At 44.9% G+C, this 26,231-nt stretch overlaps 1 protein-coding gene and 2 long non-coding RNA genes across 18 annotated transcripts in view; all 3 read right to left on the bottom strand.

Annotated features, from left to right (window-relative positions):
- The window catches only part of LOC126991242 (uncharacterized), a 5,857-nt gene extending 1,137 nt beyond the window's left edge, over window positions 1-4,720 (bottom strand). For 4 of the 15 annotated variants that reach the window (XR_007745307.1, XR_007745306.1, XR_007745318.1 and 1 more), the window contains exons 1-4: window positions 4,385-4,517; window positions 4,139-4,261; window positions 1,039-3,647; window positions 509-932 (exon numbers count right to left, since the gene is read on the bottom strand). This is a non-coding gene — a long non-coding RNA (uncharacterized LOC126991242). Of the gene's footprint in view, window positions 1-508; window positions 933-1,038; window positions 3,648-3,770; window positions 4,039-4,138; window positions 4,262-4,384 lie in introns of those variants that run through there. The other 11 variants (XR_007745315.1, XR_007745310.1, XR_007745309.1 and 8 more) reach the window with 10 other exon arrangements.
- The window catches only part of LOC126991241 (uncharacterized), a 14,310-nt gene extending 5,871 nt beyond the window's left edge, over window positions 1-8,439 (bottom strand). For both annotated transcript variants that reach the window (XR_007745302.1, XR_007745303.1), the window contains exon 1: window positions 8,027-8,439. This is a non-coding gene — a long non-coding RNA (uncharacterized LOC126991241). The remainder of the gene's footprint in view (window positions 1-8,026) is intronic.
- Window positions 8,440-10,311: 1,872 nt separating this feature from the next.
- The window catches only part of LOC126991230 (transcriptional regulator ATRX-like), a 35,604-nt gene continuing 19,684 nt past the window's right edge, over window positions 10,312-26,231 (bottom strand). Inside the window, exons 9-16 of the mRNA XM_050850020.1 lie at window positions 25,062-25,200; window positions 22,936-23,101; window positions 20,833-21,291; window positions 18,110-19,588; window positions 16,841-17,108; window positions 15,143-15,322; window positions 14,419-14,565; window positions 10,312-12,401 (exon numbers count right to left, since the gene is read on the bottom strand). Coding sequence (XP_050705977.1) covers window positions 10,525-12,401; window positions 14,419-14,565; window positions 15,143-15,322; window positions 16,841-17,108; window positions 18,110-19,588; window positions 20,833-21,291; window positions 22,936-23,101; window positions 25,062-25,200 — 4,715 coding nt within the window. The 3' untranslated portion in view covers window positions 10,312-10,524. The remainder of the gene's footprint in view (window positions 12,402-14,418; window positions 14,566-15,142; window positions 15,323-16,840; window positions 17,109-18,109; window positions 19,589-20,832; window positions 21,292-22,935; window positions 23,102-25,061; window positions 25,201-26,231) is intronic.

The raw sequence follows: 26,231 nt of genomic DNA, 5'->3' as shown, positions 1-26,231 counted from the left end.
TTGTTTATGGATTCTAGAACAAGTAAGAATCGTGTATTTTGTTAGGCCTAAACTTCCTTCACTAGTAAATTGTAAGATTATGGATTCTAGAACAAGTAAGAATCGTGTATTTTGTTAGGCCTAAGCTTCCTTCACTAGTAAATTATAAGATTATGGATTCTAGAACAGGTAAGAATCGTGTATTTTGTTAGGCCTAAGCTTCCTTCACTGGTAAATTATAAGATTATGGATTTTAGAACAAGTAAGAATCGTGTATTTTGTTAGGCCTAAGCTTCCTTCACTGGTAAATTATAAGATTATGGATTTTAGAACAAGTAAGAATCGTGTATTTTGTTAGGCCTAAGCTTCCTTCACTAGTAAATTATAAGATTATGGATTCTTGTGCCCAATACTGATATTATGTAAAACTTTGCTGGTGTTTTCTGCTTCGTATGAATCCGTAGAATTTGCGTTTATTTTGCGATGCGAGAACACAGCCACGGGCACTGTGCATTGGTGGGCACACAACATTAGCGACAATGCAATAAAAACAAGCTAAATTCAGGGAACAATTTGCGTTTATTTTCTGATACGAGAACACAGCCATGGGCACTCTGCATTGGTGGGCACACAACATTAGCGACAATACAATAGAAACAAGCCAAATTCAGGGAACAATTTGCGTTTATTTTGCGATGCGAGAACACAGCCACGGGCGCTCTGCATTGGTGGGCACACAACATTAGCGACAATGCAATAAAAACAAGCCAAATTCAGGGAACAATTTGCGTTTATTTTGCGATGCGAGAACACAGCCACGGGCGCTCTGCATTGGTGGGCACACAACCTTAGCGACAATGCAATAAAAACAAGCCAAATTCAGGGAACAATTTGCGTTTATTTTGCGATGCGAGAACACAGCCACGGGCGCTCTGCATTGGCGGGCACACAACCTTAGCGACAATGCAATAAAAACAAGCTAAATTCAGGGAACAATTTGCGTTTATTTTCTGATACGAGAACACAGCCACGGGCACTCTGCATTGGTGGGCACACAACATTAGCGACAATGCAATAAAAACAACAGCTAAATTCAGGGAACAATTTGCGTTTATTTTGCGATGCGAGAACACAGCCACGGGCGCTCTTCATTGGCGGGCACACAACATTAGCGACAATGCAATAAAAACAAGCCAAATTCATAGAACAGACACTAAAATTGGTCTTTATAATAAAAACAATTGCTTTTCTTGTATGTCCCACTCAGTGTTCGTTTTCCCCAGTGACTTTCGGAGCTGCATGACATTTTAGAAGAGGTTGAGAGGACGCCAGAGATGGAGAGCAGCGTTGCCAAATTATCGTACTCAGCGCATTGCATTTTTGTAGTTTCTGACCGATAACTATAGCCAAAAAAACGAAACCCATCAATATTGAACAGTTTTGACGCTAGCTTTAATTTCCTATCGTTATTTGTGTGCTTACGACCGTCTTGGAGTCTAAAAATGGTGAATGCAATAATGTTCAGTGTACGACAATTTGGCAACGTTGATGGAGAGGGCGAAGGTGCGGCGGAAGAATCAGAAAACCAAATACCAATCCACGCAACACCTCCAGATGATGGGCGTGAGTCTGATGAAGATTAGGGTGAAGAAAATCATGCTGTCGAGGTTAGAAATCTTCCTGGATCCAAGCTTCTGAGTGAGCCTGAACTCCAAATGACATACAAGAGGATAATGCCCCATAGCCTAGGAGAAAACACAGGCCTAAAACAGCTTATCTACCTCGTCAACCACATGGAATATTTGAGCTGTTCCTAGACGCTCTTGGAATAGAGAGCCCGTCGTCTTCCTGGATCCAAGCTTCTGAGTGAGCCTGAACTCCAAATGACATGCAAGAGGATAATGCCCCCCAGCCTAGTCCTTCAAAGTCGATTTCGGGGAAGCCTAGGAGAAAACACAGGCCTAAAACAGCTTATCTACCTCGTCAACCACATGGAATATTTGAGCTGTTCCTAGACGCTCTTGGAATAGAGAGCCCGTCGTCTTCCTGGATCCAAGCTTCTGAGTGAGCCTGAACTCCAAATGACATACAAGAGGATAATGCCCCCCAGCCTAGTCCTTCAAAGTCGATTTCGGGGAAGTCTGGGAGAAAACACAGGCCTAAAACAGCTTATCTACCTCGTCAACCACATGGAATATTTGAGCTGTTCCTAGACGCTCTTGGAATAGAGAGGCGATCGTCTATACCGGGCAACGGAGCTTGATGTTCAAATTGAGCTCACAGCAAGTTCAGCATTGGTCAGCAGATGAATTTAAAGAGCGATGATACCCATGCCTTCAATAACTGGAATCTACAGCTCTAACATGGGCGCTGTAGACCGGGTAGACCAGATCGTATCGAAATACCATATCGCAATTCGAGGTAAAAAATGGTACATCCCTATTCTATCATAATTCCTGAATGACCCTATATGAACAATGCCTGGGTATTTGCTCGGGTAGGTGGGTATATACGCGATCTTTAAGCATTTACACGTCACATTGATCAACAGCATGTAATCAGGCAGACAGAGAATGCTCACTACTCGAAATGGACGTGTTGATGACGAGAGAGATGGCAATATGGAGCGTGACATTTAAAAGAGTGTTCCTGAAAGTTGACATCAATGTAGCCAATGTAAACATCAAGCTGTCTATGTCTGCAACTAATACAATCTTCCCCGGCATGTAATCAGGCAGACAGGGAATGCTCACTACTCGAAATGGACGTGTCGATGACGAGAGAGATGGCAATATGGAGCGTGACATTTAAAAGAGTGTTCCTGAAAGTTGACATCAATGTAGCCAATGTAAACATCAAACTGTCTATGTCTGCAACCATTACAATGTTCCCCGGCATGTAATCAGGCAGACAGAGAATGCTCACTGCTCGAAATGGACGTGTTGATGACGAGAGAGATAGCAATATGGAGCGTGACATTTAAAAGAGTGTTCCTGCAAGTTGACATCAATGTAGCCAATGTAAACATCAAGCTGTCTATGTCTGCAACCAATACAATCTTCCCCGGCTTGTTAAGTGTTCAATAGACTACCACAAAAGTAAGTTAGCTATATGGGCATGAAGAACAAGGAATTATTCTTTCATTTTAGAGAATTGTGAATTGATTTTTAATAACTGAATTTGTACAGGTTGAGTACTAGATAATGGGGGCCCAGAGCTGTCTCCTAATTACAGGGAAAGCGCTTTGTATGCTTAGAATATTGCAATGTAAACTCTTTGAATAGTAATGATTTTTAATGATTCTGAAATTGCACTGGTTGAGTACTAGATAATGGGGGCCCAGAGCTGTCTCCTAATTACAGGGAAAGCGCTTTATATGGTTAGAATATTGCAATGTAAACTCTTTGTATAGATTTATAATGACCTTGAAATTGCACAAGTTGAGTACTAGATAATGGGGGCCCAGAGCTGTCTCCTAATTACAGGGAAAGCGCTTTATATGGTTAGAATATTGCAATGTAAACTCTTTGTATAGATTTATAATGACGGAATTTCCACAAGTTGAGTACTAGATAATGAGGGCCCAGAGCTGTCTCCTAATTACAGGGAAAGCGCTTTATATGGTTAGAATATTGCAATGTAAACTCTTTGTATAGATTTATAATGACCTGGAAATTGCATAAGTTGAGTACTAGATAATGGGGGCCCAGAGCTGTCTCCTAATTACAGGGAAAGCGCTTTATATGGTCAGAATATTGCAATGTAAACTCTTTGAATAGATTTATAATGACAATGAATTTCCACAAGTTGAGTACTAGATAATGGGGGCCCAGAGCTGTCTCCTAATTACAGGGAAAGCGCTTTATATGATTAGAATATTGCAATGTAAACTCTTTGTATAGATTGATAATGACTTTGAAATTGCATAAGTTGAGTACTAGATAATGAGGGCCCAGAGCTGTCTCCTAATTACAGGGAAAGCGCTTTATATGGTTAGAATATTGCAATGTAAACTCTTTGTATAGATTTTTAATAACTTTGAAATTGCATAAGTTGAGTACTAGATAATGGGAGCCAGAGCTGTCTCCTAATTACAGGTAAAACGCTTTGTATGGTTAGAATATTGCAATGTAAACTCTTTGTATAGATTTTTAATAACTTTGAAATTGCATAAGTTGAGTACTAGATAATGGGGGCCCAGAGCTGTCTCCTAATTACAGGGAAAGCGCTTTATATGGTTAGAATATTGCAATGTAAACTCTTTGTATAGATTTATAATGACCTTGAAATTGCATAGGTTGAGTGCTAGATAATGGGGGCCCAGAGCTGTCTCCTAATTACAGGGAAAGCGCTTTATATGGTCAGAATATTGCAATGTAAACTCTTTGTATAGATTTATAATGACTGAAATTGCATAGGTTGAGTACTAGATAATGGGGGCCCAGAGCTGTCTCCTAATTACAGGGAAAGCACTTTGTATGGTTAGAATATTGCAATGTAAACTCTTTGTATAGATTTATAATGACCTTGAAATTGCATAGGTTGAGTACTAGATAATGGGGGCCCAGAGCTGTCTCCTAATTACAGGGAAAGCGCTTTATATGGTTAGAATATTGCAATGTAAACTCTTTGTATAGTAATGATTTGTTCATGTATTTAGTGGGATTTCTTAATGTAAAGATATTTTCAATGAACAATAACACAAAACAGTATTCCTTAATAAAACCTTCAATAACCAAGTAATGACATTGCTTACGATTCAATATAAGACAAAAACTGTATAAAAAACTAAGGACCTCATTGACCATCCTTGCGTTATCACAGCAAAGTCATATTGCAAATAACTATTAAATTATGCAGTAAAAGGTCAAAATAACACTTGGTATGATTCAGTAAAGTCATATACGGGTTAACCTAACATAATCTAACACACACAATCTCTCTCTCTCTCTCTCTCTCTCTGAACCTAACCTAACATAATCTAACACACAATCTCTCTCTCTCTCTCTCTCTCTGAACCTAACCTAACATAATCTAACACACACAATCTCTCTCTCTCTCTCTCTCTCTCTGAACCTAACCTAACATAATCTAACACACACAATCTCTCTCTCTCTCTCTCTCTCTGAACCTAACCTAACATAATCTAACACACACAATCTCTCTCTCTCTCTCTCTCTGAACCTAACCTAACATAATCTAACACACACATCTCTCTCTCTCTCTCTCTGAACCTGACCTAACATAATCTAACACACACTATCTCTCTCTCTCTCTCTCTCTGAACCTAACCTAACATAATCTAACACACACAATCTCTCTCTCTCTCTCTCTGAACCTAACCTAACTTAACCTAACATAATCTAACACACACAATCTCTCTCTCTCTCTCTCTGAACCTGACCTAACATAATCTAACACACAATCTCTCTCTCTCTCTCTCTCTCTCTGAACCTAACCTAACTTAACCTAACATAATCTAACACACACTCTCGCACACCCCCCCCCTCTCGCTCTCTCTCTCTCTCTCTCTCTCCCCCCCCCCAGAAATAATTAAAACTACTTAACTGGGCATCATACCTATGGGGGGGGGGGCCAGGGGGGGGCAGGGGGTCTGTTAGGTTATAAAAATAGGGACTTTCCTTACTTACAAGACCAGGGAATTTTCCTTAATTTAGGGATTTTTCTAGGGAAGTTTTGGAAGCCCAATTTTCAATGTTATGGACTTCCCCCCAAGACCCCGGTAGCCTGATCATCCCTCTCTCTAATCCACCCATGGTTGTCATCCTAAGCTATCTCACTTTAAAGCTATCTCACTTTTTCTACAGCCATGTGATATGTGACACACTAATATATTCTGGTTTTTGAATTTTTTTTGTCTATTTTGTCATTTTCTCACATTAAAGCTAGCTCTAACTCGCTCTACCATACACTGAAACGTAGCCTGATTATCCCTCTCTCTAATCCACCCATGATTGTCATCCTAAGCTATCTCACTTTAAAGCTATCTCACTTTTTCTACAGCCATGTGATATGTGACACACTAACATTCTGGTTTTTGAAAATTTTTGCCTGTCTTTAACCCTTATTTTCTCACATTAAAGCTAGCTCTAACTCGCTCTACCATACACTGAAACTTAGCCTGATTATCCCTCTCTCTAATCCACCCATGATTGTCATCCTAAGCTATCTCACTTTAAAGCTATCTCACTTTTTCTACAGCCATGTGATATGTGACATACTAACTTATTCTGGTTTTTGAAATTTTTTGTATCTTTAACCCTCATTTTCTCACATTAAAGCTAGCTCTAACTCGCTCTACTATACACTGAAACGTAGCCTGATTATCCCTCTCTCTAATCCACCCATGATTGTCATCCTAAGCTATCTCACTTTAAAGCTATCTCACTTTTTCTACAGCTATGTGATATGTGACACACTAACATATTCTGGTTTTTGAAAATTTTTGCCTGTCTTTAACCCTCATTTTCTCACATTAAAGCTAGCTCTAACTCGCTCTACCATACACTGAAACATAGCCTGATCATCCCTCTCTCTAATCCACCCATGATTGTCATCCTAAGCTATCTCACTTTAAAGCTATCTCACTTTTTCTACAGCCATGTGATATGTGACACACTAACATTCTGGTTTTTGAAAATTTTTGCCTGTCTTTAACCCTCATTTTCTCACATTAAAGCTAGCTCTAACTCGCTCTACCATACACCGGAACGTAGCCTGATCATCCCTCTCTCTAATCCACCCATGATTGTCATCCTAAGCTATCTCACTTTAAAGCTATCTCACTTTTTCTACAGCTATGTGATATGTGAGACACTAACATTCTGGTTTTTGAAAATTTTTGCCTGTCTGTAACCCTCATTTTCTCACATTAAAGCTAGCTCTAACTCGCTCTACCATACACTGAAACGTAGCCTGATCATCCCTCTCTCTAATCCACCCATGGTTGTCATCCTAAGCTATCTCACTTTAAAGCTATCTCACTTTTTCTACAGCCATGTGATATGTGACACACTAACATTCTGGTTTTTGAAAATTTTTGCCTGTCTTTAACCCTCATTTTCTCACATTAAAGCTAGCTCTAACTCACTCTACCATACACTGAAACATAGCCTGATTATCCCTCTCTCTAATCCACTCATGGTTGTCTTCCTAAGCTATCTCACTTTAAAGCTATCTCACTTTTTCTACAGCCATGTGATATGTGACACACTAACATTCTGGTTTTTTAATTTTTTTGCCTGTCTTTAACCCTCATTTTCTCACATTAAAGCTAGCTCTAACTCGCTCTACCATACACTGAAAAGTAGCCTGATTATCCCTCTCTCTAATCCACTCATGGTTGTCTTCCTAAGCTATCTCACTTTAAAGCTATCTCACTTTTTCTACAGCTATGTGATATGTGAGACACTAACATTCTGGTTTTTGAAAATTTTTGCCTGTCTGTAACCCTCATTTTCTCACATTAAAGCTAGCTCTAACTCGCTCTACCATACACCGGAACGTAGCCTGACCATCCCTCTCTCTAATCCACCCATGATTGTCTTCCTAAGCTATCTCACTTTAAAGCTATCTCACTTTTTCTACAGCCATGTGATATGTGACACACTAACATTCTGGTTTTTGAAAATTTTTGCCTGTCTTTAACCCTCATTTTCTCACATTAAAGCTAGCTCTAACTCGCTCTACCATACACCGGAAAGTAGCCTGATCATCCCTCTCTCTAATCCACTCATGGTTGTCATCCTAAGCTATCTCACTTTAAAGCTATCTCACTTTTTCTACAGCCATGTGATATGTGACATACTAACTTATTCTGGTTTTTGAAATTTTTTGTATCTTTAACCCTCATTTTCTCACATTAAAGCTAGCTCTAACTCGCTCTACCATACACTAAAACGTAGCCTGACCCTCCCTCTCTCTAACCCACTATCTCTCACTCCCTCTCCCTCTCTCACATTAGAGCTATCTCACTTTATCTCACGTCACTCACCCAGAGGAAAGAAAAAAAGATCTCATATTTGACCTTATTTCAGGGGATCGCCGCCCCCCACGCCCGCGCCGCCGCCCCCCACGCCTGCAGGAGGGGTCGCCGCGCCCACCACGCCCTCCCCAGCGCTGCACGACCTCCATAAACCCGAAAATTTGCCGCTAAAATAAGGACAAGTCACCAGCGAGGGAGACATGTTGGTTTGACAGGGAGGGTGAAGGAGGCGGCCAGCTGATGCGACGGTGCCAAGTCTCGTGTTTCGGGAGACTTTATTTCACTACTTAAAGGTCTTATAAGTGTTAAGTACCATATTAAAGTACACTAAACACTTTTTAACACTTATTTACACGTATATAAGTGTCTACGAGGGCTTAAATAGGGGGATATTAGCTTTGTTATTGTTGAAATGTGGCAACTGTGTAATCCTGGGCTGGGCCGTCTCGTGTTTTGAGCCATTATTTTGGTATTTAAAGGATTTCTAAGTGTTAAGTACCATATAGAAGTACACTTAACACCTCTTTACACTTATTTCCACCTCTATAAGTGTCTACTAGGGCTTAAATAGGGGAATATTAGGTTTGTTATTGTCGATATAGCATTTTGGTCTTGGTCTGGGCTGTCTCGTGTTTTGAGAGCCATTATTTTGGTATTTTAAGGATTTCTAAGTGTTAAGTACCATATAGAAGTGCACTTAACACCTCTTTACACTTATTTCCACCTATATAAGTGTCTCCGAGGGTTTAAATAGGGATATATTAGGTTTGTTATTGTCGAGGTAGCATTTTGGTCTTGGTCTGGGCCGTCTCGTGTTTTGGGAGCCATTATTTTGGTATTTAAAGGATTTCTAAGTGTTAAGTACCATATAGAAGTGCACTTAACACCTCTTTACACTTATTTCCATCTATATAAGTGTCTACGAGGGTTTAAATAGGGATATATTAGGTTTGTTATTGTCGATATAGCATTTTGGTCTTGGTCTGGGGTCTCGTGTTTTGGGAGCCATTATTTCGCTATTTAAAGGATTTCTAAGTGTTAAGTACCATATAGAAGTGCACTTAACACCTCTTTACACTTATTTCCACCTCTATAAGTGTCTACGAGGGTTTAAATAGGGATATATTAGGTTTGTTATTGTCGAGGTAGCATTTTGGTCTTGGTCTGGGCTACGGTGATGGACATTCCGCCTCTTTTACGGGGTATCATATCAGTGTTTGTTTAGATAAGCCTTACTACGTATTATAAGTATTTGTAAGTGATGTTAAGTATCTAAGTAACAGTAGTAATAGTTTAAGTAATCCTTTTATTGACTATACACTATTACGAGTGGCTAGTATTGATAGTATTTACAAGCCTAATGATACTCTTAATAATACCTTAATAATAATAATAATAATAATAATAATAATAATAATAATAATAATAATAATAATAATAATAATAATAATAATAATAATAGTAAGCGTATAAATTATAAGAATAAGAGACACACACACATACGCACACACACACACACACATACGCACACACAAATACACACACATGTACGTAATCCTAGATCTTAAAACCTACACGACTTAACACTGAGAGAGAGAATATACGCACACGATCGAACGTACACACACATACATATACGCACACACACACACACACACCCACATACACACACCTATTAAAAAGTAAAAAACGCACATAGACGCACATGAAATCAAAAACGCACATGGACGCACATGAAATCAAAGACGCACACAGACGCACATGAAATCAAGAAACGCACATGGAATTAAAAAAAATAATAATCATAAAAATTTTCCGAGATCCTTAAAAACCTACACAGACGTACGCACACAGAGGGTTGACACATGTACGCGCTTCCAAAGGGTATCTTATAAGGTTGTGACGTACACAGACAGGTATACACGACACTTATGTACGCGTGTGTGTGTGTGTGTGTGTGTGTGTGTGTGTGTGTGTGTGTAAGAGTAACACTGAGCTATGTACAATTTTGGAGGAGGAGGAGGAGGAGGAGGAGGAGGAGGAGGAGGAGGAGGAGGAAGAGGAGGAGGAGGAGGAGGAAGAAGAAGAAAAATAATAATAATAATAATAATAATAATAATAATAATAATAATAATAATAACAGTAATAAAATATCTTAAATAATACTTGAGGAACTTGATAAAATTACTTATAAAAAACTTACTTATAACCAGAGGAGGAGGAGGAGGAGGAGGAGGAGGAGGAGGAGGAGGAGGAGGAGGAGGAGGAGGAGGAGGAGGTAATGATTGGAATGGATCTTAAAAATGGCCCCAAAGTTATTCTCTCTCTCTCTCTCTCTCTCTCTCTCTCTCTCTCTCTCTCTCTCTCTCTCTCTCTCTCTCTCTCTCTCTCTCTCTCTCTTTTGTAAGGTCCAAATCCACAGTCTTCTCTCTCTCTGAAGTCCAAGTCTCTCTCTCTCTCTCTCTATTTAGTCTCTCACTCGCTCTATTTTCTCACTCTCTCTCTCTCTCCCTCCCTCTCTCTTTCTCTCTCTCTCTCTCTCACATGGGTGGGTAGGGGCCGTGTGCAAAACCTCCCAATGATGTCGGATATGCCCGCGTTGGCGTTGAAGAAGTCCCATTGTATCCATAATTTGGGGTCGTATGGAGCCCCGAATAGTTCCCAACCGGGGGCGAGGAGTGGGCGGGCGGGGCGGGCGGGGCGAGACCGGCGGGGTACTGCGACGGGGCATATGGCGGGGGATATTGCGCGGGGTATGAGTAGGCGGTGGGGTGGCGATAAGATTGGTATTGGTAGCTCGGGGGCTGATAGCTTGGGAACGGGGGGGTCGCCGGGGTCGGGGCGGGGGGGAGGGTCTGTGGGGATGAGTTCAGCAGGCTCTGGATGTCCGCCGGGAGCCCCGCGGGGTACTCGGGGCGCCGGAAAGCGGATGACGTCTGGGTCAGTGTGTAGTTGAGGTACTCGAGAGCGGATGGGTGCGGGGCAATCTGCTGCTGGTTAGCCTGGTTCTGCTGCCCCGACTGCTGCCCCGTCTGGTCCTCGGCTGCCTCGAGCCCCGACGCCGCCCCGAGAAGCTGGGACAGGTTCAGCGGGGACTCGGAGCCCCGGGATGTCCCTTGGGAGTCCAGCGTCGGGTTCGAGTACGGGAAATTTGAGAGTGACGTTGATATTTGGGATACCGGCGTCGGGAAGGGGGACGACGGGGCGGGGTTGGGTGCGGGGTGGATCTGGGGCGCCACCTGTGCCACATTGGACGCTAGCGAGGTGCCGGACGCCCCAATACTGCCCGCCGATGTGGAGTTTTGGGTGCCGAGAAACGGTTGAAACAGCGGCTGGGTTGTCTGCTGGAACTGCCCGCTGAAGGAAGAGGTTGAGGTTGTGGGGGTTGCCGGCGGGGGGAGGAGGTTGCTCATGCTCTGTAGTGGGGTGAGGGAGGCGGTGGGGCGGCCTGGGGTTGGCGGGGAGGCTGAGAAACTCGCCTGTGTTTGGGTGAGTGACGTCAAATTCTGCGTCGTGGGTTTCGTGACCTCTGGGATTCGCGGGGTTTGAATCTGGGGTTTTACGATGCCCGTGCGCTCCGGGGCGTCGCGCGAGAACCCCACGGCCGACCGGGAGGGCTGCCCCAGTATGACCTCGCTGTGGGTGCCGCTGGGCTGGGTCACAATTGGGTTTGGGGTCAGACTCTGTTCGGGGGTCTCCTCGTCCTGTGTTTCTGTGGACGTCGAAATCGTCTCCGTTTTCTTTTCGCTCTCCGGCTCTGGGGTGGAGAGACTCGGGGTCCGTGCCGGGGTGGGGGGGGAGGGCGGGGCTTCCTCCACGTCCTCGGTGGGGGGCGCCGCACTGGGGTTCCCGGTTTCCGCTGGGGGAGCTGTTTCCTCACCCTCTGTCTGAACCCCAGCGTCCGAGTCCTCCGACTTTTTCCGCATCGCACCCACTTGGGAAATCGGCGTTTTCTTCCCCACTTTCCCGAGCACTGGGGCGGGGCCGGGCCTGGGGGCTGCGGCGATGTTCTGCGCACCCTTCCCTAGGATCTTCACACCCTTCCCGCCCTTGCCTAGCCCGTGGGAGGCCGCCGAAACGGAGGTTGTGATTGCTTTGTGGCCCGCTGGAGTTATGACGACACTCTTGTTCAGAACGGCCTGTGGGGTGGACACCGTGCCCCCCCCGGCCTTCCGCACCCCGCCGCGTCCTAGGGTGCCCCCCCCCGGAAGCCCCTTGGTGATGAGCCCCCCGGTGGCATACTGCATGGCCATTGGGGGGCGCCCTCGTCGATTCGGAGTGATGACATTGCCACCTCGGATGATGTTCCCAGTAACGCCGCGTCCGACCCCACTCAAACGGGTCTGCTTTGGGGTGTTGACGAGTGTGGGCACAATGGTCACTGAGCCTTTGTTGAGGGGCAGACCGAACACCTCCTCTGTGGGGGGGAGGGGGAGGAAGGGAGGGAGAGAGAAAACATATATCAATCATTGTCGTAATATTTTTTTCTCACACTCACAAATCCCTCTCACTTTGAACCCCTCTCACACCTCTCCCTCTCAACCCCTCTCGCTCCCACTCCACACACACGTACACACACCCTTCCCGCACACACACACACATGGACACACGCACACACACGCACACAAACGGAGAAATTCATGAAAAACTAACCACATGTGACTCAATCTCAAAATTTTTTCCTGTTTCACACTCACAAAATCCCTCTCACTTTGAACCCCTCTCACACCCCTCCCTCTCAACCACTCTCGCTCCCTCCCACACACGCTACACACCCTTCCCGCACACACACACACATGGACACATGCACACACACGCACACGAACGGAGAAATTCATGAAAAACTAACCACATGTGACTCAATCTCAAAAAATTTCCCGTTTCACACTCACAAAATCCCTCTCACTTTGAACCCCTCTCACACCCCTCCCTCTCAACCCCTCTCGCTCCCACTCCACACACGCGTACACACACCCTTCCCGCACACACACACACATGGACACATGCACACACACGCACACAGACGGAGAAATTCATGAAAAACTAACCACGTGACTCAATTTCAAATTTTTTCCTGTTTCACATTCACAAAATCCCTCTCACTTTGACCCCCTCTCACACCTCTCCCTCTCGACCCCTCTCGCTCCCACTCCACACACGCGTACACACACCCTTCCCGCACACACACACACATGGACACACGCACAGACACGCACACAAACGGAGAAATTCATGAAAAACTAACCACATGTGACTCAATCTCAAATTTTTTCCCGTTTCACACTCACAAAATCCCTCTCACTTTGAACCCCTCTCACACCACTCCCTCTCGACCCCTCTCGCTCCCACTCCACACACACGTACACACATCCTTCCCGCATACACACACACATGGACACACGCACACACACGCACACAGACGGAGAAATTCATGAAAAACTAACCACATGTGACTCAATCTCAAATTTTTTCCTGTTTCACACTCACAAAATCCCTCTCACTTTGACCTCCTCTCACACCCCTCCCTCTCGACCCCTCTCGCTCCCACTCCACACATGCGTACACACACCCTTCCCGCACACACACACACATGGACACATGCACAGACACGCACACAAACGGAGAAATTCACAAAAAACTAACCACATGTGATTCAATCTCAAAATTTTTTCCTGTTTCACACTCACAAAATCCCTCTCACTTTGAACCCCTCTCACACCCCTCCCTCTCGACCCCTCTCGCTCCCACTCCACACACGCGTACACACACCCTTCCCGCACACACACACACATGGACACACGCACAGACACGCACACAAACGGAGAAATTCACAAAAAACTAACCACATGTGATTCAATCTCAAAATTTTTTCCTGTTTCACACTCACAAAATCCCTCTCACTTTGAACCCTCTCACCCTCCCTCTCGACCCTCTCACTCCACACACTGCAGTACACACACCTTCCCTTTTACACACACACATGGACAGACACGCGCGCGCACAGACACAAACGGAGAAATTCACAAAAAACTAACCACATGTGACTCAATCTCAAAATTTTTTCCTGTTTCACACTCACAAAATCCCTCTCACTTTGAACCCCTCTCACACCCCTCCCTCTCAACCCCTCTCGCTCCCACTCCACACACACGTACACACACCCTTCCCGCACACACACACACATGGACACACGCACACACACGCACACGAACGGAGAAATTCATGAAAAACTAACCACATGTGACTCAATCTCAAAAAATTTCCCGTTTCACAGTCACAAAATCCCTCTCACTTTGAACCCCTCTCACACCCCTCCCTCTCGACCCCTCTCGCTCCCACTCCACACACACGTACACACACCCTTCCCGCACACACACACACATGGACACACGCACACACACGCACACGAACGGAGAAAGAGGCAAAACACTAACCATTTCCGGGCGGCACTCGGATGGCTACAATCTTTCCGTCGTTGAGTCGCAAGTAGATTCCTTTCTGAGTCTTGATGACCATAACACTCTGGCCGGCCTTCAAGAGGATAGGTTTGCCATCCCCGGAGTTCGTCGGAATACTTACGTCTGTAATAATAGTAATAGTAGTAGTAGTAGTAGTAGTAGTAGTTGACCCCACCCCTTGACCTGACCCTACCACTATGACCTCTCAAACCCCTTCCACTAGATTTAGAACACACATTGACCTATCATTTCACACCCCACAAAGCTAACTTTCAGACCCCACCCCCTGACCTGACCCTTGCTGACCTGACCTGACCCTACCACTATGACCTCTCAAACCCCTTCCACTAGATTTAGAACACACACTGACCAATCATTTCACACCCCACAAAGCTAACTTTCCAACCCCACCCCCTGACCTGACCCTTGCTGACCTGACCTGACCCTACCACTATGACCTCTTAAACCCCTTCCACTAGATTTAGAACATACGTTGACCTATCATTTCACACCCCACAAGGCTAACTTTCACACCCCACCCCCTGACCTGACCTCCTGCTGACCTGACCCACTGCTGACCCCTGCTGACCCCACCACACAACTTACCACCCTCGTTAACCCGCTATACGACACCCCACAAGGCTAACTTTCTGACCCCACCCCCTGACCTGACCTGACTTGACCCCCCCTCCCTGCTTACCTTTGGGCACTGTTATCTGCTGCACGCTGACCCCCTGCTTGGCCAGCGCCTCGACAGGGAAGGATGAGTGACCCCTGCTGAGGATGTTGGGTCTGATGCCCTGTTGACCTAGGCTGTGACCCATCTCTGCTTGGAGAGGTCGCACGGTGCCCACAGGCTTGGCGTAGACCACCCCGCTGAGGAGGAGGAAGAGGAGGAGGAGGAGGAGGAGGAGGAGGAGGAGGAGGAAGAGGAGGAGGAGGAGGAGGAAGAAGGAAAAAAATCATAATTAGAATATTGTTATAATTCTCTCTCTCTCTCTCTCTCTCTCTCTCTCTCTCTCTCTGAAATTACGAAAAACTCTCTCTCTAAAATTATGCTGAACTCTCTCTCTCTCTCTCTCTCTCTCTCTCTCTCTCTCTCTCTCTCTCTCTCTCTGAAAGTACTAAAAACTCTCTCTCTAAAATTATGCTGAACTCTCTCTCTCTCTCTCTCTCTCTCTCTCTCTCTCTCTCTCTCTGAACCTAACCTAACTTAACCTAACATAATCTAACACACAATATCTCTCTCTCTCTCTCTCTCTCTCTCTCTCTCTCTCTCTCTCTCTCTCTCTCTCTCTCTAACCTAACTCAACCAAACATAATCTAACACAATCTCTCTCTCTCTCTCTCTCTCTCTCTCTCTCTCTCTCTCTCTCTCTCTCTCTCTCTCTCTCTCTCTCTCTCTCTCTCTCTGAACCTAACCTAACTTAACCTAACATAATCTAACACACAATCTCTCTCTCTCTCTCTCTCTCTCTCTCTCTCTCTCTCTCTCTCTCTCTCTCTCTCTCTCTCTCTCTAACAAAAGCTAACACACAATCTCTCTCTCTCTCTCTCTCTCTCTCTCTCTCTGAACCTAACCTAACTTAACCTAACATAATCTAACACACACAATCTCTCTCTCTCTCTCTCTCTCTCTCTCTCTGAACCTAACCTAACTTAACCTAACATAATCTAACACACACAATCTCTCTCTCTCTCTCTCTCTCTCTCTCTCTCTCTCTCTCTCTCTCTCTCTCTCTCTCTCTCTCTCTCTCTCTCTCTCTCTCTCTCTCTCTCTCTCTCTCTGAACTTAACCTAACAAAATCTAACACACACAATCTCTCTCTCTCTCTCTCTCTCTCAACCTAACATAATCAAACACACAATCTCTCTCTCTCTCTCTCTCTCTCTCTCTCTCTCTCTCTCTCTCTCTCTCTCTCTCTCTGAACCTAACCTAACTTAACCTAACATAATCTAACACACACAATCTCTCTCTCTCTCTCTCTCTCTCTCTCTGAACCTAACCTAACTTAACCTAACATAAACTAACACACACTCTCTCTCTCTCTCTATTCTTAACTTAACCTAACATAATCTAACACACACAATATCTCTCTCTCTCTCTCTCTCTCTCTCTCTCTCTGAACCTAACCTAACTTAACCTAACATAATCTAACACACACAATATCTCTCTCTCTCTCTCTCTCTCTCTGAACCTAACCTAACTTAACCTAACATAATCTAACACACACAATCTCTCTCTCTCTCTCTCTGAACCTAACTTAACCTAACCTAACCTAACCTAACCTAATCTCTCTCTCTCTCTCTCTGAACCTAACCTAACCAAACACACACACACACACACACACACACACACACACACACACACACACCTCTCTGCCCCCCCCCAATCTCATGTTGGTGCCCATGACAACCTGGCCGGAGGTGTGGGTCTTGGGGTAGAAGGCCGCATAGGAAGGCCTTGAATACGTGATGTTCGCCTGTTTCTCAAGTTCGTACGATCGTTTCGCGAGCCGCTTCTCCGCCTGGCTCAACCGCTTATCCTTCCGGTCTACCAGGAGGCTCTCGTGCTTGAAGGGTTCCCGCGTCAAGTTCCGCCCGAGGTTCTGCATTATGTCCCGCAGGATGGGGTCGCTGTAGTCTTCCGCTTTGCCAGAGAGGTCCTGTTTTGGGGGAGATTTTGAGTTTTGGGAAAGTGGTTGAATCAGACAGTTTTGGGGTATTGTGTTATTTGTGGGTCATTGTAAGCCCTGCCAAAGCCTTCTAGTACCCTGTCAAACCCTGCCAAAGCCTTCTAGTACCCTGTCAAAGTCTTCTAGAACCCTGCCGAGGTCCTGTTTTGGGTCGTTTTGGGTGAGATTTTGAGTTTTGGGAAAGTGGTTGAATTAGACAGTTTTGGGGTATTGTGTTATTTGTGGGTCATTGTAAGCCCTGCCAAAGCCTTCTAGTACCCTGTCAAACCCTGTCAAAGTCTTCTAGAACCCTTGTCGAACCCTGCCGAGGTCCTGTTTTGGGGGAGGTTTGGGTGAGATTTTGAGTTTTGGGAAAGTGCTTGAATTTGACAGTTTTGGGGTAATATATTGTTTGTCAACCCTTGTCAAACCCTGCCAAAGTCTTCTAGAACACTGTCAAACCCTTGTCAAACCCTGCCGAGGTCCTGTTTAGGGAGCATTTTGGCTAAGATTTTAAGTTTTGTGAGATATTGTGTATTTTGATGTGGTTCTCTCTCTCTCTCTCTCTCTCTCTCTCTCTCTCTCTCTCTCTGAACCTAACCTAACATAATCTAACACACACAATCTCTCTCTCTCTCTCTCAACCTAACCTAACTTAACCTAACATAATCTAACACACAATCTCTCTCTCTCTCTCTCTCTAACCTAACCTAACATAATCTAACACACATAATCTCTCTCTCTCTCTCTGAACCTAACCTAACATAATCTAACACACACAATCTCTCTCTCTCTCTCTCTCTCTCTCTGAACCTAACCTAACTTAACCTAACATAATCTAACACACACAATCTCTCTCTCTCTCTCTCTCTCTCTCTCTCTCTCTCTGAACCTAACCTAACATAATCTAACACACACAATCTCTCTCTCTCTCTCTCTCTCTCTCTCTCTCTCTCTCTCTCTCTCTCTCTCTCTCTCTCTCTCTCTCTCACCAGTGGGTCTGGGTCACTCTCATTCTCCACGAGCAGGTTGCTAATCTCCTTGGACGAGAGGTGAGCGTCTGGGTTCATCTCATCCACAATCCGATCGGATATCCCCTGCTTGTTAACTTGCCGATCGTAAATCCGTTTCTCCAGGGAGTTGTCGGTCACCAGCCGGTAGATATGGCACTGCTTCCGCTGGCCGTACCGGTAGACCCTGCATACCGCTTGCGTGTCATGGCAGGGGTTGAAGGAAGCGTCGAAAACAATCACCCGGTTCGCTCCCACGAGATTGATTCCGAGCGACCCAGCGCGCGTCGACACGAGAAACAGCCGTATGGTCGGATTGGAGTTGAATTCGTTGATGAGCTTCTCCCGGTCGATGGCGGAGGTCGAGCCGTCCAGCCGGAAGTATGACCGGTTCCGCTGCCATGTCTCGTATAGCCCGGGGATGTACGCTCGCTGCAGGAACTCCTCGAGAAGGGATAACGTGAACAGAGATTGGGAAAACACAAGTAGCCGGTCTCCGTATCGCAAACAGCCCTCAAGGATTTGGAAGAAGATCTGGAACTTGGCGGAGTTCGAGAGTAGACCCGGTAGGTAGTCCTTGAATAGCCCGTCGGTCCACTCAAGGGTCAATTCTTCCTTCTTTGCGACAATCTCCTCCTTCTTGATCGGAGTCTCGGAGGAATTTGCGTTTTTCGAGTCCGCCGTCTGCGAGTCCTTCCTCTCGTCTTCCTCCTCCTCCTCCGCTTCCGTTTTGGGTTTGGTCGATCCGCCGGGGTCTTCCTTCACCTTCTGGCTCTTCTTCTCCTCGTCCTCCTCCTCCTCCTTCTCCTCCTCCTCCTCCTCTTCTTCCTCCTCTTTCAACTTTCGGTCCGAGGGGAAATTCTGCGACTGGTTTGCACTCATGAGGTTTTGCTGGTTCAGGGCGGAGGTGGAGGTGGATGAGGAGGTGGAGGTGGAGGAGGAGGTGGATGACGTCGTGGAGGAGGCAGCGGAGGACACGGGAGCGGCGGGAGGCTGAACAGGCGGAGGTGGAAGCTGTTGCTGGGTGTCGATATGTCCAGAGTGCCCCAAATTTAGCCCATTTTCAACTTGCTCTGGGGCGGAATTGAGCGATCCGACGGTCGATCCGCCGGCGCCAATGGATCCGGCAACTCCTCCTCCCCCCCCTGGTGCCGCCCCCCAGGCTCCGGGTACGCCATGGGAGGCCACAGGGGAGGAATTCTGGGGGTGTGTGGCGTAGTAAGGGTAATTTCCATAACCCATGTAGTTCTGAGGGTACCAGGGATAGCCCGGGATGGAGCCATACCCAGACATCCCCCCATACTGGAAGGGGTCCTGGAAGCCCCCCGCCGCCCCCCCCGCGCCCCCAGCACCTCCCCCGCCCCCCCCAGCGCCCAAGTTCGCCATCTGGTTAAGCATGAGATTGTGGGCTGGTTGCTGTTGCTGTTGTTGTTGTTGTTGTTGTTGCTGTTGCTGTAGGTTCTGTGGAGAGAGAGAAAGATGGTGTGAGAAAAAGTGAGATAGCTTGAAAGTGAGTGAGTGTGAGTGAGCGAGAGATGGTGCGTTAGAGAGAGGGATGGTTTGCCTACGTTTTGGTGTATGGGGGAGTGAGTTAGAGCTAGCTTTAATGTGAGAAAATGAGGGTTAAAGACAGACAAAAATTTCTGAAACTTAAAAATATGTGCGTTTTGGGGAGTAGATGTTGTGAGAAAAAGTGAGATAGCTCGAAAGTGAGACAGAATAGAGAGATGGGGGTGGGTGCAATAGAGAGAGGGATAGTTTAGCTACGTTTTGGTGGGTGGTAGAGCGAGTTAGAGCTAGCTTTAACATGAGAAAACGACGGTTAAAGACAGACAAAACTTTTCAAAACTTAAAAATATGTGCGTTTTGGGGAGTAAGGTGTTGTGAGAAAAAGTGAGATAGCTCGAAAGTGAGACAGAATAGAGAGATGGGGGTGGGTGCAATAGAGAGAAGGATAGTTTAGCTACATTTTGGTGGGTGGTAGAGCGAGTTAGAGCTAGCTTTAACATGAGAAAATGACAGTTAAAATCAGACAAAATTTTTCAAAGACTAAAATATGAGCGTTTTAGGGAGTAAGATGTTGTGAGAAAAAGTGAGATAGCTCGAAAGTGAGACAGAATAGAGAGATGGGGGTGGGTGCAATAGAGAGAGGGATAGTTTAGCTACATTTTGGTGGGTGGTAGAGCGGGTTAGAGCGAGCTTGAACTTGAGAAAACGACGGTTAAATACAGACAAAAAATTTTGAAACTTAAAAATATGTGCATTTTGGGGAGTAAGATGTTGTGAGAAAAAGTGAGATAGCTCGAAAATGAGATAAGGTAGAGAGATGGGGCTGGATGCAATAGAGAGAGGGATAGTTTAGCTACATTTTGGTGGGTGGTAGAGCGAGTTAGAGCTAGCTTTAACATGAGAAAATGACAGTTAAAATCAGACAAAATTTTTCAAAGACTAAAATATGAGCGTTTTGGGGAGTAAGATGTTGTGAGAAAAAGTGAGATAGCTCGAAAGTGAGACAGAATAGAGAGATGGGGCTGGATGCAATAGAGAGAGGGATAGTTTAGCTACGTTTTGGTGGGTGGTAGAGCGAGTTAGAGCTAGCTTTAACGTGAGAAAACGAGGGTTAAAGACAGACAAAAAATTTCCGAAACTCAAAAATACTTGCGTTGACTACCACTAATACAACCACAATTACCAATACAGCTTACCATGTCCTGTTGTTGTTGTTGTTGTTGTTGTTGTTGTTGTTGCTGGTAGTAGTGGTGGTGCGGGGACATCCCAAACCGCTGTTGTTGTTGTTGTTGTTGTTGTTGCATTATCTGGTGTTGCTGTTCCTGTTGTTGTTGTTCTTGTTGTTGTTGTTGCCACATGGAGACAGTGGAGGGGCCGGAGGAAGGGAGAGAAACTCCTCCGATTCCTCCGCCCATCATTCCTCCACCTCCCAGCATCCCTCCTCCTCCACCTCCTCCACCTAAATCCATCCCGGGTCTCGGCCCAATGCATCCGCTGGACAGCATAGCCGCCGCCGCCGCAGCCGCCACCGCCCCAGGCCGGCCCCGCCCGCCCCGGCCCCGCCCCGACCCCTCGTGGTCCTCCAGGTCAAGATCAAAGTCTTCGCTGATCTTCTTCTGCACGAAATTGTACAGGACGTCTGGGTGGTTCCAGATCTGTGGGCGGGAAAAAGTGTGAGAGAAAGTGAGATAGCTCTAATGTGAGGGAGCGTGCGTCGATGGGAGGTAATGCGTTAGAGAGAGGGATGGTTTAGCTATGTTTTGGTGTATGGTAGAGTGAGTTAGAGCTAGCTTTAATGTGAGAAAATGAGGTTTAAAGATAGGCTAATTTTTTAAATGACTAAAATATTTGAGTTTCGTTGAGTGAAATGTTGTGAGATAAAGTGAGATAGCTCTAAAGTGAGAGAGCGTGGGTTGATGGGAGGTAGTGCGTTAGAGAGAGGGATGGTTGGGCTACGTTCTGGTGTATGGTAGAGTGGGTTAGAGCTAGCTTTAATGTGAGAAAATGAGGTTTAAAGATAGGCAAATTTTTTCCAATGACTAAAATATTTGAGTTTCGTTGAGTGATATGCTGTGAGATAAAGTGAGATAGCTCTAATGTGAGGGAGCGTGGGTCGATGGGGATTGGTGCGTTAGAAAGAGGGATGGTTTAGCTACGTTTTGGTGTATGGGAGAGTGAGTTAGAGCTAGCTTTAATGTGAGAAAATGAGGTTTAAAGATAGGCTAATTTTTCCAATGACTAAAATATTTGAGTTTAGTTGAGTGACATGTTGTGAGATAAAGTGAGATAGCTCTAATGTGAGGGAGAGTGGGTTGATGGGAGGTAGTGCGTTAGAGAGAGGGATGGTTGGGCTACGTTTTGGTGTATGGTAGAGTGGGTTAGAGCTAGCTTTAATGTGAGAAAATGAGGTTTAAAGATAGGCTAATTTTTCCAATGACTAAAATATTTGAGTTTAGTTGAGTGAAATGTTGTGAGATAAAGTGAGATAGCTCTAATGTGAGGGAGCGTGGGTCGATGGGAGGTAGTGCGTTAGAGAGAGGGATGGTTGGGCTACGTTTTGGTGTATGGGAGAGTGAGTTAGAGCTAGCTTTAATGTGAGAAAATGAGGTTTAAAGATAGGCTAATTTTTTAAATGACTAAAATATTTGAGTTTCGTTGAGTGAAATGTTGTGAGATAAAGTGAGATAGCTCTAAAGTGAGGGAGCAGAGGTCGATGGGAGGTAATGCGTTAGAGAGAGGGATGGTTTAGCTACGTTTTGGTGTATGGTAGAGTGGGTTAGAGCTAGCTTTAATGTGAGAAAATGAGGGTTAAAAACAGACAAAAATTTTCAAAGAACAAAATATGAGAGTTTTGGCGAGTGACATGTTGTGAGAAAAAGTGAGATAGCTCGAAAGTGAGATAGGGTAGAGAGGTGGGGGTGGGTGCATTAGAGAGAGGGATAATTTGCCTACATTTTGGTGTATGGGAGAGTGAGTTAGAGCTAGCTTTAATGTGAGAAAATGAGGGTTAAAAACAGACAAAAAATTTCAAAGACCAAAATATATGAGAGTTTTGGCGAGTGACATGTTGTGAGAAAAAGTGAGATAGCTCGAAAGTGAGACAGGGTAGAGAGGTGGGGGTGGGTGCATTAGAGAGAGGGATAATTTGCCTACATTTTGGTGTATGGGAGAGTGAGTTAGAGCTAGCTTTAATGTGAGAAAATGAGGGTTAAAGACACACAAAAATTTTCAGACACACACACACACATATATATATTACTACTACTACTACTACTACTACTATTACTACTGCTACCCACCTTACAGCAGATGGCAAAGGCCTTCAGGGGGTTGGCCATGGCCTTCGTAGCGGCCAACTCCGACATAAAACAAGAATATAATTTCCTCTGAATGTCCGTCAGTCGGCATAGCAATACATGTTCCTCCTTCCCAGGCAATGAGCTGGCCAGGACGCTGTGACCCCGCCTGAAAAAGATTTACGGAAAGTGAGATAGCTCTAATGTGAGGGAGCGGGGGTGAGTGCGAGATGGTGCGTTAGAGAGAGGGATGGTTGGGCTTCGTTTTGGTGTATGGTAGAGTGGGTTTGAGCTAGCTTTAATGTGAGAAAATGAGGGTTAAAGACAGACAAAAATTTTCAAAGACTAAAATATGTGAGTTTTTTTGGGAGTGACATGTGAGATAAAGTGAGATAGCTCTAATATGAGGGAGCGGGGGTGGGTGCAAGATGGTGCGTTAGAGAGAGGGATGGTTGGGCTTCGTTTTGGTGTATGGTAGAGTGGGTTTGAGCTAGCTTTAATGTGAGATAATGAGGGTTAAAGTTAGGCAAAAATTTTCAAAGACTAAAATATGTGAGTTTTGGGGGGTGATATGTTGTGAGATAAAGTGAGATAGCTCTAATGTGAGGGAGCGGGGGTGGGTGCGAGATGGTGTGTTAGAGAGAGGGATGGTTGGGCTTCGTTTTGGTGTATGGTAGAGTGGGTTTGAGCTAGCTTTAATGTGAGAAAATGAAGGTTAAAGACAGACAAAAATTTTCAAAGACTAAAATATGTGAGTTTTGGGGGGAGTGACATGTTGTGAGATAAAGTGAGATAGCTCTAATGTGAGGGAGCGGGGGTGAGTGCCAGATGGTGCGTTAGAGAGAGAGATGGTTGGGCTACGTTTTGGTGTATGGTAGAGTGGGTTTGTGCTAGCTTTAATGTGAGATAATGAGGGTTAAAGTTAGGCAAAAATTTTCAAAGACTAAAATATGTGAGTTTTGGGGGGTGATATGTTGTGAGATAAAGTGAGATAGCTCTAATGTGAGGGAGCGGGGGTGGGTGCCAGATGGTGCGTTAGAGAGAGGGATGGTTGGGCTACGTTTTGGTGTATGGTAGAGTGGGTTAGAGCTAGCTTTAATGTGAGAAAATGAGGGTTAAAGACAGACAAAAATTTTCAAAGACTAAAATATGTGAGTTTTTTGGGGAGTGACATGTGAGATAAAGTGAGATAGCTCTAATGTGAGGGAGCAGGAGTGGGTGTGTAATGGTGCGTTAGAGAGAGGGATGGTTGGGCTACGTTTTGGTGTATGGTAGAGTGGGTTTGAGCTAGCTTTAATGTGAGAAAATGAAGGTTAAAGACAGACAAAAATTTTCAAAGACTAAAATATGTGAGTTTTGGAGAGTGACATGTTGTGAAATAAAGTGAGATAGCTCTAATGTGAGGGAGCGGGGGTGGGTGCGAGATGGTGCGTTAGAGAGAGGGATGGTTGGGCTACGTTTTGGTGTATGGTAGAGTGGGTTAGAGCTAGCTTTAATGTGAGAAAATGAAGGTTTAAGATCGGCAAAATTTTTCGAAAACCATAATATCTTAGTGCTTCACATATCACATGGTTCTAGAAAGAGTAAGATAGCTTTAAAGTGAGATAGTTTAGGATGACAATCATAGATGGATTAGAGAGAGGGATGATCAGGCTACGTTTTGGTGTATGGTAGAGCGAGTTAGAGCTAGCTTTAATGTGAGATAATGAGGGTTAAAGACAGGCAAAAATTTTCAAAGACTAAAATATGTGAGTTTTGGTGAGTGACATGTTCTGAGATAAAGTGAGATAGCTCTAATGTGAGGGAGCGGGGGTGAGTGCGAGATGGTGCGTTAGAGAGAGGGATGGTTGGGCTTCGTTTTGGTGTATGGTAGAGCGAGTTAGAGCTAGCTTTAATGTGAGAAAATGAGGGTTAAAGACAGACAATTTTTTTCAAAGACTAAAATATGTGAGTTTTGGGGAGTGACATGTTGTGAGAAAAAGTGAGATAGCTCGAAAGTGAGATAGGATAGAGAGATGGGGGTGGGTGCATTAGAGAGAGGAATAATTTGCCTACATTTTGATGTATGGTAGAGCGAGTTAGAGCTAGCTTTAATGTGAGAAAATGGGGGTTAAACACGGACAACTCACCTCTGCACGAAGCCTTCCAGGAGGGAGTGGAGGACATGTGATCTGTACCTCATTAGCTTCATGTCATGTGGCGTGCTGTCTACACACTGACCATTCTGTATCGGCCGCTCAAACATGTTGCTGAACTCTGTCCTCGTGCCTGAAAAAAGTCGGGAGAAAAAGTGAGATAGCTCTAAAGTGAGAGAGCGTGGGTCGATGGGAGGTAGTGCGTTAGAGAGAGGGATGGTTTAGCTACGTTTTGGTGTATGGTAGAGTGAGTTAGAGCTAGTTCTAATGTGAGAAAATGGGGGTTAAAGATAGTGTAATTTTTTCGAAGTCAAAAATTTGTGGGTGTGAAATGTTCCGAGAAAAAGTGAGATAGCTCTAAAGTGAGGGAGTGGAGGTCGATGGGAGGTAGTGCGTTAGAGAGAGGGATGGTTGGGCTACGTTTTGGTGTATGGTAGAGTGAGTTAGAGATAGTTCTAATGTGAGAAAATGGGGGTTAAAGATAGGGTAATTTTTTCGAAGTCTAAAATTTGTGGGTGAGTGACACTGAGAAAAAGTGAGATAGCTCTAAAGTGAGGGAGTGGGGGTCGATGGGAGGTAGTGCGTTAGAGAGAGGGATGGTTTAGCTACGTTTTGGTGTATGGTAGAGTGAGTTAGAGCTAGTTCTAATGTGAGAAAATGGGGGTTAAAGATAGGGTAATTTTTTCAAAGTCAAAAATTTGTGGGTGTGTGAAATGTTCCGAGAAAAAGTGAGATAGCTCTAAAGTGAGGGAGTGGAGGTCGATGGGAGGTAGTGCGTTAGAGAGAGGGATGGTTTAGCTACGTTTTGGTGTATGGTAGAGTGAGTTAGAGCTAGTTCTAATGTGAGAAAATGAAGGTTAAAGATAGGGTAATTTTTGTGTGGGTGTGAAATGTTCCGAGAAAAAGTGAGATAGCTCTAAAGTGAGGGAGTGGAGGTCGATGGGAGGTAGTGCGTTAGAGAGAGGGATGGTTTAGCTACATTTTGGTGTATGGTAGAGTGAGTTAGAGATAGTTCTAATGTGAGAAAATGAGGGTTAAATATAGACAAAAGTTGAGAAAAAGAATATGAGAAATGAAGAAGAGAGAGGAGGCTGGGTGGGAGAAAAATGGTATGGGATAGTGCGAGTGTGTGATTGAAAAGTTTGAAGAAAAAGTGAGATAGCT

Source organism: Eriocheir sinensis, unplaced genomic scaffold, assembly GCF_024679095.1.
Source record: "Eriocheir sinensis breed Jianghai 21 unplaced genomic scaffold, ASM2467909v1 Scaffold252, whole genome shotgun sequence".
NCBI lineage: Eukaryota > Metazoa > Arthropoda > Malacostraca > Decapoda > Varunidae > Eriocheir > Eriocheir sinensis.
The sequence above is the reverse complement of the archived record's forward strand: the minus strand, read 5'-3'. Positions and strand labels throughout refer to the sequence as shown.